This window comes from Oratosquilla oratoria, chromosome 34 (genome assembly GCF_046742065.1).
Source record: "Oratosquilla oratoria isolate Oo_2021 chromosome 34, ASM4674206v1, whole genome shotgun sequence".
Classification (NCBI taxonomy): domain Eukaryota; kingdom Metazoa; phylum Arthropoda; class Malacostraca; order Stomatopoda; family Squillidae; genus Oratosquilla; species Oratosquilla oratoria.
Window position 1 is genome coordinate 42584990 of NC_134810.1, and position 11892 is coordinate 42596881.

The 11892-nt window shown below is 36.8% G+C and overlaps 1 protein-coding gene across 2 annotated transcripts in view; it reads left to right on the top strand.

The window, feature by feature from the left end:
* LOC143018260 (uncharacterized) overlaps nucleotides 1–10974 on the top strand; it is a 22734-nt gene extending 11760 nt beyond the window's left edge. Inside the window, exons 1-5 of one of the 2 annotated variants that reach the window (XM_076173523.1) lie at nucleotides 1047–1185; nucleotides 1428–1535; nucleotides 4573–4683; nucleotides 8603–8683; nucleotides 10412–10974. In XM_076173523.1, the coding sequence (XP_076029638.1) occupies nucleotides 1445–1535; nucleotides 4573–4683; nucleotides 8603–8683; nucleotides 10412–10431 (303 nt within the window). In that variant the 5' untranslated portion in view covers nucleotides 1047–1185; nucleotides 1428–1444 and the 3' untranslated portion in view covers nucleotides 10432–10974. Of the gene's footprint in view, nucleotides 1–1046; nucleotides 1186–1427; nucleotides 1536–4572; nucleotides 4684–8602; nucleotides 8684–10411 lie in introns of those variants that run through there. The other variant, XM_076173524.1, reaches the window with a different exon arrangement.
* Nucleotides 10975–11892: the final 918 nt, after the last annotated feature.

Genomic DNA, 11892 nt, shown 5'->3' on the forward strand with positions numbered 1-11892 from the left:
CAGTGAGAATATGCGTAGGAAAACCCACAGCCATGTTTCATTGGGGTACTACATCACATGATGAAATATCTGTAGTGTGTTCTCTTTACAAAAAAATAGTTTAAGGATGGTCCTTTGCCGCTATCGCCCATTTCCAGTATTTTCAACTTTTTAGTATTTTGTGTGATTCACCTTGGTCTTTGGATCACGTGTTGGACTCGTGATCGACAGCTATTTCCCTCCCGGTGGAGAGCACAGAAATCGTAGGACCGATCTGCGGGTAATGTTATGACCTTACACGCGCACACACACCCCAACTCCCCGCCCACGAGAGTTGGAGTAACGACTCGAAGCGCAGGACGAACTAACGATTTATATAGCTTGTTAATGAGAGATGGACTTTTGAAATCAAAAGATCACACAATCAGTCCTAGAACCTTATTTACTTTCTCAGAGGCTGAAATACACTGCTTAGATGATTTTAGATCGTTACTGATAATCACGATAGGATCCTTTTCACTATCCACTTTTGTTAACAAATTTCCAAATGTAATCGTACTTTTACTTTTACCTACGTGGATAACCTTGCATTTACTTGTGTTAAATTTCATTAGCCACTTTTCAGACCAGTGCTGTGGTTTATCTAAATATTCTTGAATATCTAATTGATGTAAGTGATTATTTGCCATTGTGCACAGCTTTGCATCATCAGTAAATTTGGAGACATTTATATATACTATGAATAGAAGTGTCCCAAGAACGGAACCCTGAGGAACTCCACTCATAACATTTTTCCGTTCAGAAGTTTTACCATTCAGAATAATTCTCTGTTTTTAAAGTTTCTTTAAGGGAAGCTCGTTGGCCGAGCGGGTTAGGGCGTCGTTGCTTGCAGCGAAGGTCGAGTGGATGGCGGTTCGAATCCTACCACCGGCTAAGTTGAACCTAGGGCATGGTTAATTAAATTCCACGCCACAACGTTCTCTGTAAGGGGCACCGTCGTAGACTTGAATGTATCAATTTTCTCTTATCAGAGACAAGTGTTCACTGAGGTATAAATCAAATGACATCAGTGTTTGGGGTAGAAGAGGAATTTCTCGGCGGTTGGCGACAGTGTTGCGGCGAATTTCGAGCGAGAGAGTTGCTCACTACTCCACTAGTCACGGAAACTTCTATCATTTCAGATCCTCCATTTGTATCTCCTGACAAGTAATATTTTTGTTTTGTCTCTGTCTCTATTTCAGTCGCTGTCTCTATGTCTGTCTGTGTGTGTTTTTTTTTGCGTGTCTATGTCTTCGTGTGTATTTTTCTAAGTGCCTGGGTGTTTGTCTGTTAATCTACAAATTAATTGTGACTATAAGAAATCTGCTGCCTTATGTCGGCATCTATGTTTAATACCTTCATGTTTCTTATAGCTGTCAGTGTTGAAGTATAATTTTCTTCGTCAAAAGGATCGATTATCACCACCATGATGCTGGGCCTGAACTCGGTCACAAGAGTGGCTCTGCTTCTGATGTGGGCGTCCTGTGTCGTCATGGCTCTACACCTGCCTGATGAAAGTAAGTGGTTAAAAGTGTTAAGACATTTCTTCTGCTCTTCGGATTTCGCTCAGTCCTACGGTGCCCCACTTAATGTTGTCTAGTTCTTCCATTAACCTCTCCAGCCTGTGGTTTTCTGAAAGAGTTCTTACACTGCAAGTATAGATCTTAATTTTCTTCATGTTGTTCAATGTCCAAGTCTTGGATCTCCTTGGGTAGTATTTAAATATATTCAGTGGCACATTACCCGTAAGCGCACAAGGCAGTGCGGTTGGACCTTTAGGAGACGATGATCCAACAGAAACGCCCTGTTTTCTTTCGGTTGTGCCATTCATGGTTGCTATGAAGAACTTTTGATATTAATCTCACTTCCGTACCAACTGGTTTCTGGTGATATTTCTTTGGTGTCACCTTATTGATTATATTTGGTGGAACTCTGTTTATATATATATACATACATATACATATATATAAATATATATATATAATTTATTTATTTGTATATATACATATATATATATATATATGTATTATCCATCTGGACAGATGAAGATAGGAGGGTGGTAAAGAAACACACAAGTCAGAGATGAGTTTATTTCTCTAACGTTTCGGCTATTTACACCTTCTTCAGAGAAACTAAGTAGTACAAGGGGGTTACAAGATTATATATCGTCCGGAGGACGTCTCCTAGTTAATGGCCTGGTGGACGACCGGGCCGTTGACGATTGATCCGTGGATGGTTGGTCCGCTGACGATTGATCCGCATACGATTGATCCGCGGACGATTGATCCGATCTATGTTCCGCCTCATTTTCCTTTGGCTAATTCCGCCCCTATTTTAGGAAGAATGTATAAATAATAGAAAAGGGTTTATCAGTTGGTCTAAAATAGGGGCGGAATTAGCAGTACACGACTGACCAAAGGAAAATGAGGCGGAACATAGAGCGGATCAATCGTCCGCGGATCAATCGTATGCGGATCAATCGTCAGCGGACCAACCATCCACGGATCAATCGTCAACGGCCCGGTCGTCCACCAGGCCATTAACTAGGAGACGTCCTCCGGACGATATATAATCTTGTAACCCCCTTGTACTACTTAGTCTCTCTGAAGAAGGTGTAAATAGCCGAAACGTTAGAGAAATAAACTCATCTCTGACTTGTGTGTTTCTTTACCACCCTCCTATCTTCATATATATATATATATATATATATATATATATATATATATATATATATATATATATTTCTGGGGCACAGGTTTTCTCTAAGGCAATTCTGGTTGAAATCAACTGCACTAGTTGCTTTAACAATCTTCAAGACTGTATTCTTTAATCTGGAGAATACTTTCCTATTAGCAACTGAGAGGGACAGGAAGTAGTCATTCATGACTCAAAAGAATATACACAGTGTATGCCAACTGATATATTTTTGCATAGTAATAGTATTGAACAACTATATATATATATTTATATATATATATATATATACATATATAAATATATATATATATATATGTATGTATATATATGTATATATATATATATATAGGATGCCCAATAGTCCACGCCTTGAGAAACGCACGAGCTAGCAGTGGGTCCTTCGACTGTGTGAGCGAGCTGCTCTTTGTCTCATCTTTCTTACAAAACCTGTTCGATATGGGTGACCCTACAGCGATTTCTTCTCTATCGACATAGCTTTTGTAGTCATTAAGATTCTCAAGCCTATCCACCATGTTAAGCTGTCAACCCACGGATAGGGGTATATATACACACACATATATATATATATATATATATATATATATATATATATATATATACATATATATATGCATACATATATATATGCATATATATATATGTATACATATATATATATTATACTTTCGAAGAAGAATAGGCGAAAGGCAAGAGATCCGACATCTGCTGAAGAGGATCACAGACAGTGATCGAACTTTACGGATCTCTTTACTTTCGCCTATTCCTCTCTAAAAGTGTGTCATGGGTCATTAGTGTAATTTTACCAATGTGCTACGACACTATTTTTTGTGATATCTATCTATATTTCTATATATATATATATATATATATATATATATATATATATATATATATATAACTTTTAATTACATGCCATCGCAATCGAGACTGAAGAATCGCTCGATGGAGACATTCAGTGTAGATGTATATATATATATATATATCTATATATATATATATATATATATATACATATTATATATACATATATATATATATATATATATATATATATATATATATATATATATATATGTATGTATATATATAACCTAGTTGGAAAATCACTGTCGCACTTGTCATGATGCCCGGTTCGAGTTCTGAGCAGTACCACATTTCACTTTCAAGTATGCTGGCCTTTGATGGCTTAGAATTAAAGTGCATCGTGGTTGTTCAAATGTATCTCTAATCACTGGGACCCATTCAGTGTTGTACATATATACATGTATGTATATGTATATGTACATGTATATATATGTGTATATGTATATAAATATATGTATATGTATATATTGATTGATTGATTGAATGATTGATTCATTGTCAAATTCTCGGAAAGATATAAAAAAAAGTGGGAACATCATAATTGGAACGATGAGACCTTATTGGCATGGCGTCCTCAGAATCTTTGCCAGAGGACAGAATACACTCAGGTTCCTCACGGGGGTGGCTAAAAAGGCTGATTCACGGGACCAAGGGCTTCCTCTTTTCATACGAAAAGTTAAGGATGAAGTAGGATTTGATTCGGTCACCTCTCTTATAAAGGCGATTTATTTTTTTCTATTTTTTTTTACAGGGTACGCGTATCTTTTTCCCAAGTACAAGTATCATTTAACATGATAGCTGAATGATAACCAATCATCCTTGTGTTCATCGACCACTTTTAGTTCTAGTCTCTTCCGCCGTGTTCTTGTTGTTGTTCTGTCGTGCATTTGTGTTTGTTCGTATCAAGTTTAACATTTTGATATAGTTTTTCTTTTCATACAATATTATATAACTTCTATTTTCTCATTACAGGCGCAGAGCTTTCCCTCTCCAAAGTCGGGGTTGCGTGTACCAACAGTAGTGACTGCCCACCTGTCCATGAGTGTTTGAAGGGGGTCTGCATGCCAGCTCTCCAAAAACAAAGTAAGTCAACGATGTCCAAAGACATGAAAAGGCTGATAGCAGCAAAATCTTAACTTTCCAAACCGACACGGATACAAGGAAGGACAGTCCGGGTCGTCAATACTAAAAAACTTAAAAAAAGAAGTGCTGGAAGGATTAGAAATATATATATATATATATATATATATATATATATATATATACTATATATATATATATATATGTATATTATATATATATATATTTATATATTTATATGTATATATGTATGTATATATTTATATATATATATATATATATATATACATATATATATATATATGTATATATATATATATATATATGCAAGTAGAATTGAATACGACAGCATTCTGACAATTTCCAAAGCGCCAATAAGCCTAATTTTATTAACGTTTTTTATCGTAACACCTTCAGTGATGCCTACAAAAAGGATGAAAAAGCAATCAAGGACATAATTAAGAAAAATTGTCACCCCACTAAAGAGAACCATGAGATCCGAGTCCTTATATACTATCGTAACTTTAGAACCTGTTCAATGGTGATGAAAAACAACTGTAGTAGTCGAGCTGACTTTACATCTAAAGCCAACATGGTGTATTTATTCAAATGTCCAGCCGAGAATTGTACGTCTCGCAATATCACATACGTCGGGCACACCAGATGTACTCTCAGCCGAAGACTAACCTTTCACCAACAGGACGGAGCGATCAAGGACCATTATTCAAAATATCACAACCGAAATATTGACAGAGACACCTTAGTTCAATGTACCAAAATTATTGCGTACAATGAGGACCCTAGAAGGTTGAAACTCTTGGAGGCATTCCACATCAGGGACTCTGCCCCCACTATAAATATTCAGTCGGACATGACGTCCAGTATTAAGCTGTACAGTAGCGCTAACCTGAGACATCGCTACATTGAGGTCCCCCCTCCCCCTCCCCTCCTACCCCCCACTCCCCCACCACTCAGACGATCAGCCAGACTCCGTAATGGGAACTCGGATAGCAGTTTATGTATTTAAACCTTTCTCTCTGTCTATCATTTGTACTTTCCTTGTAGACGTAAGTAATAACTCTCGTTATATATCTTTTGTTCTACCTGTATATTTGTATTTGTATTTTTGTAATTTATTTTGTAACTTTTATGTACCAACATTTGTATTCATTATTGCAGAAATTTTGTCAATCCTGATGATGTCTCTTTGAAGACGAAAGCTCGAGAATATTAAATAGAAAACTATGGAGAACTTGTATCAGCTCACCCTACAACTGGAAAAAAGTTGATAAGACAAATAGAAAACATTAAGTAAAAGTTGAACAATTGTCAGAATGCTGTCGTATTTAATTCCACTTGCATCAAAGAAAACCTGCTTCCTTCACGAATATATATATATATATATATATATATATATATATATATATATATATATATATATGTATGTATGTATATATGTATGTATATACATATATATATATATATATATATATATATATATATATATATATTGAGACATTCTGACAGGTTGACGTAAGCGGAGTAGGAAACACAGGAGTCTTAGCCTTGAGTTTATTCCTTACTAGTTTCGCAGGTACGCTTTTTCAAAAAATCATATATATATATATATATATATATATATATATATATATATATATATATATATATATATATATATATATATGCAATAAAAACACTAGGAGCGTGTGTTCACAAATGCGTAAGTAACCACTAGGAAAAGTAAAATAACGAAGCAGAGCGCTTTCGTATAATTACATCTTCAGTACAGATACAAAGAAGGAATTACACACACGTGTGTGTGTGTAATTATATGAAAGCGCTCTGCTTCGTTAGTTTACTTTTCCTAGTAGTTACTTACGCATATATATATATATATATATATATATATATATATATATATATAGATATATGTATATACATGAATGCATTTATACATGTATATATATGTATATATATATATGAATATATATATAAATATATATATATGTATGTATATATGAATATATATACATATATATATATATATATATATATGAATATGAAGATATATATATATATATATGTATATATATATATATATGTATATGAATAAATATATATGCATACATATCTGAATAGAATCGCCAATGACGACGATGTCATTAAAATAATTCCGACAGTTATTCCTGGACTCGAACCCGAGATTTGCCCCGTGGCAGATCGTTGCTCTTCCAACTACGCTACCGAGACTATAAGATTCTTCAACCTCGGAGTTCTAACCCCGCAGGATTTGAGTCGAAGAATCTTATAGTCTCCGTGGCGTAGTTGGAAGAGCAACGACCTGCTACGGGCAAGTCTCGTGTTCGAGCCCGGGTACAAATGTCGTAATTATTTGATAGAAATCATCGTCACTGGCGATTCTATTCAGGGATTACAACGACGAAAGTCTATGAAGGATACGTACCAGCTTAACCACTAGCTACAAGAGGGCTTGCTTCTCCGTAAAATTGAGATGAGGACAGTAGTTACCAGTTGACTCAAATCCTGCGGGAGTTAGATTAACCCCGAGGTTGGAGAGTCGTAGACTCAGAGGTGACTTGATACAGGTCTTTAAGATTTTAAAGGGAATTGACAACATCAAAGGTGACAACATTTTTACATTGAATGAAAATCAGACAAGAAACAATGGTCTCAAACTGTCTGGAAATAGATTAAATTTGAATGTAGGTAGAAACAACTTTGCCAACCGTGTAGTTAATGAATGGAATAAACTTCCTGCACAGGTAGTGCAATGTAGTTCAGTTCGAAGCTTTAAGAATCATTTAGATAAATACCTAAGTAAGATGCTGTAATGATTATAATTTATCTTATATTATTTGTTTTTGTTTTGTTATCATTTGTCTGTCTGATTTTCATTCATTATTAGTTATATGTCAATTTATTATTATTTACTATTTACCTGTTTGTTTATTATTTAACTATACCTATGCATTTGTTTGTGTATTTTATTTGTTATTTACATTATTATAGTTTTTATTTATTGTTTTATTATTAATATGATTTTTTTTCGCATCCGACCTAGATATGGAACAAAAGGTCTCCTGTCGGCATGCTCCGCCTTTGTAATCCTTTGAATCTTATAGTCTCAGTAGCATAGTCGGAATAGCGACGGCCTGTCACCGCGCAAATCTCGGGTTCGAGTCCGGGGACAACTGTCGGAATTATATATATATATGTATATATATATACATATATATACATATATATATATACATAAATATATATATATATGTATATATATAAATACATATATGTTTCTGTGTGTATGTGTGTGTGTGTGTGTATGGATATATGTATGCACATATATGTATATATATATATATATATATATATATATATATATGTATATATACATATATATACATATATATTCATATACTTATATGTATACAGGGTTGATGAAAGAGTATTGAGATGGTTTGGCGTTTGGACATATGGAAATAATGAGTGAAGAATAATTAGTAAAAGAAGTGTGAAAGACAGAAGTGGATGATGTGAACAGAAGGGGGTGACCGAAGATGAGGTGGATGGATGGGGTAAAAGGAGCGTTGAATAAGAGGGCAATATCTATTGCGTTGAAAAAGAGGGGGATGTTTATCAGAGGAAGAAAGGGAGAAGAGAGGATAAGTGTGAGTTGAGAAAGGTTGCATATGGAGGATGCTGTGATGCAAGGAAGAGAGTGGGTGACAGAGTGGTTGTGTGTGAATGATATTTTGACGCAGCCCAATAACTGATAATCTTTGTGTTCATCGACTACTTTTAGTTCTAGTCTCTTCTGTTGTGCTCTTGTTGTTGTTCTGTTGTGAATTCGTGTTTGATCTAATCATGCTTAACATTTTTATATATTTTTCTTTTCATACAGCCTTGTACATATGTATCATTATCTGTCCACGTGGCTATCGTTGTTGCGGCGGGGAATGCAGGCGATCTTGCCATGGACAAGGTAAGTGAACGAAAGAGAGGGAGAAGGAGACTGAAGGGAGGGAGGGGCGTCACAATACTCATCCACATATAGAACTGTGACGTTTGGATGTAGATATGAAAGGGTTAACTGAAACGTTATCAAACGACATAACGGAAGCATCAGGTAGCAAATCCACCGAAAATGATCAGGTAGGTCAAAACTATCGGAATATATATATATATATATATATATATATATATATATATATATATATATATATATATATATATATATATATATATAAATCACGAATAACCCACAGTCAGAATAAAAGGAAACACATACTCCTTTACTCACCCCCATTCTCCATTTACTCCCTTTCATACATAACAGCATCATCCATACACAACAATTCTCTATTCACCCCTATCTTCTCTCATCTCCCGTCCTTCATTAACAGACATTCCCCTCTTTCCCAGTACACTATTTACCCCCATCCATCCATCTTATCCTTGGTCGTCCTCTCCTGTTCACTCCATCCACCTTTACCTTCCACACTTCTTTTACTAATCTTTATTCACTCATTCTTTGCATGTGTCCAAACCATCCCAGTACTCTTTCATCAACCCTGTCTCTAACTCCCTTTCCACCCGCGTTCTCCTCCTCACCTCATCATTTCCCACTCTATCCAGCCTAGTAACCCCTATCATACTTCTCAGGCACCTAATCTCAGACACATTAAAACTCTTCCTCTCTTCCTTTCTTTTGTTCCATGTTTCTGTCCCATACAGTGACGTCGGTACAATCACACCTTCATACAACAAAATATGTGCGGGATACTAGAGTTGTTTGGGTCACGGGTAGCGGGCTGGCAGGGATGACGTGTCATAGTCCCTAGATCTCCCCTAGTGTATCAATCTTTGTAGTATATTAGTATGTAGCTTGTCTGAACAAAATACAAGAAGATGCCTAATGTATGGGTAATGGTGTGACCTTACACGCACACACACACTCAACTCCCCGCCCACGAAAGTTGCAGTAACGACCCGCAGCACAGCCATACTGAAATTATTTCAGCCCAGGGCGAGATTCGAACCCGAACCGCCATAGTGGCAGCCGAGAACACAACCTCCGCGCCATCGAGAGAGAGAGTGTGTATTCACCATGGTATTTTTTGGATCACGTGTTGGACTCGTGGTCGACAGCTATTTCCCTCCCGGAAGAGAGCTCAGAGCTCGTATGACCAATCTGTGGGTAATGCTGTGACCTTACACACACACACACACACACACACACACCCAACTCCCCGCCCACGAGAGTTGGAGGAACGACTCGAAGCGCAGCAATATTGGATTTATTTCAGCCCTGGCAGAACACGAACCCGGACCGCCATAGTGACAGTCGGAGACTCTACCAAGCGCGCCACCGAGTCGTGTGCGTGTGTGTGTGAGTGTGTGTATGCAACCAACAGTGCCATTAGTATTGGTGAAATGAAACCACTGTGCATTACAAGACAACTATCCTTTCGTTGGATCTCTTCACACATTTCTAAAGACGGTTGCATCTGTCAAATTTGTGTATTGGTTTGACGTAATCGTTTCAATTAGTTTATAAAAAATCAACTCATGGGTGTGCGTATGTACAGACATAAAAAAGAATTGCAAAGGGAGCAGAGTACTATAAATTCAATGAGCATCTTTACATGCGAGAAATCAAAATTCTCGACAGCCGTGACCTTTGTTAACATTCTTTTGTCTTCTTCCACAGCCTCAAAAAGTGTAGCTTGATCGAGGCGACATTCTGACTGATGGTCATCAACACTACCCGGAAGCTTCATCTTAACTGTGTTCCATCTAGGATGTAATGAGATCACCCACGCGTGCTAAGATATTCTCTCTCTCAAAAAGAGAAATAAGTAAATGAGTAAAAAAGAAATTGAATAAAATAATAATAGATAAGTAAAATAAGAAAACTAGCTGAACGGGCAGATGCATCTACACATAAAATACTTGGTCATTAATGAGTTTCGGAACCTAACCTGGATTCGATAAGCAACTCCATGAAAAGCTGCAGGCTTCTTTCGTTAACCCAATGTCAAATTGGTCTCCTTCAGCCATTTGTTGCCTCCCTCAGTCACTTTCCAGATTTACCCCCTAATGTGTCTTTAGATGCAGTTTTGGCACTCTCTGTGAAAGACAAAAATATATAGCATCGCATGTACAACAGCAGCAATGTCACCAACTATATAATCAACTTGTGTGGTGAAAAACTGATTGTACTGGGTCAAAGAATAAAAGCATGTCTTCAGCTTTAAGCCATTCTTATCCCTCTGGAGCGTAAGTGTCAACTCAGCTGATTAGAATCACCTGGGTCTAGCCAGAATAAAACTCTTAGACACGCCCGTTCCGCGTGTTATTCGAGAGTGCTCCTTCGTCACAATTCACACGGTGAGCGGAGGAGGCCCAGTGTAAAAATGGGGAACAGCACAGTTCGTCAGCAGTCAACACGACTTGGAATCCCTTTTTAGGGATCACCTGCTCAACCCACACGAAGAGGGGGCAAGGAAAGGTGCCCCAAACATGGCCTCCCCAACATATGGGCCCCTGCTATCCTACCACAATGATATATTTTCGTTTGTCTACCACTTGTATGCGGTTGGTTAATAAAAGTATATTACAAAGGGAAAATAGTGTATTAGATAAATTAAGGCACTACAACAAAACGTGTGCACACTTAGAAGTCGAACTAGAAAGTGCGTCGTTTCTGTATGCATCCTGGCTTGGCGGGAAGCATACACGACAGCATGGTTCCTTCTCAAAATTGGCACATGGAAATGCAATCAACACAATAGTTTTGATATACCAATATAAATCAATCTCATGGTATTTATATACAAAGGGGAAAGTATGTATTATTTTCCAATCTACTCACAAGTACAATACATAACAATCGTTCTTGTTTCCTCTTGTAAGTTTCGCCACTCTATCTGTCCTTGTTTGATGTTTTCTTCATATTTCTAAACCTCTCATTGTTTTGTTTCATTTCCCTTCTGGTCTTCGCCATGATCATCTGTTTGAGTTTTACTTACCTTGTAAGTTGCGAATGCACCACTTGAATACAGTGTTGAATATGTTACCCGTCCTATATCGGGAACCCATATTACTCCTTATCAACTACTTTTCCATCCACTACCCTTTCCCATGTGTACTTATGCTTGACTTTTTTCTTAAACACTGTTAACTATCTTC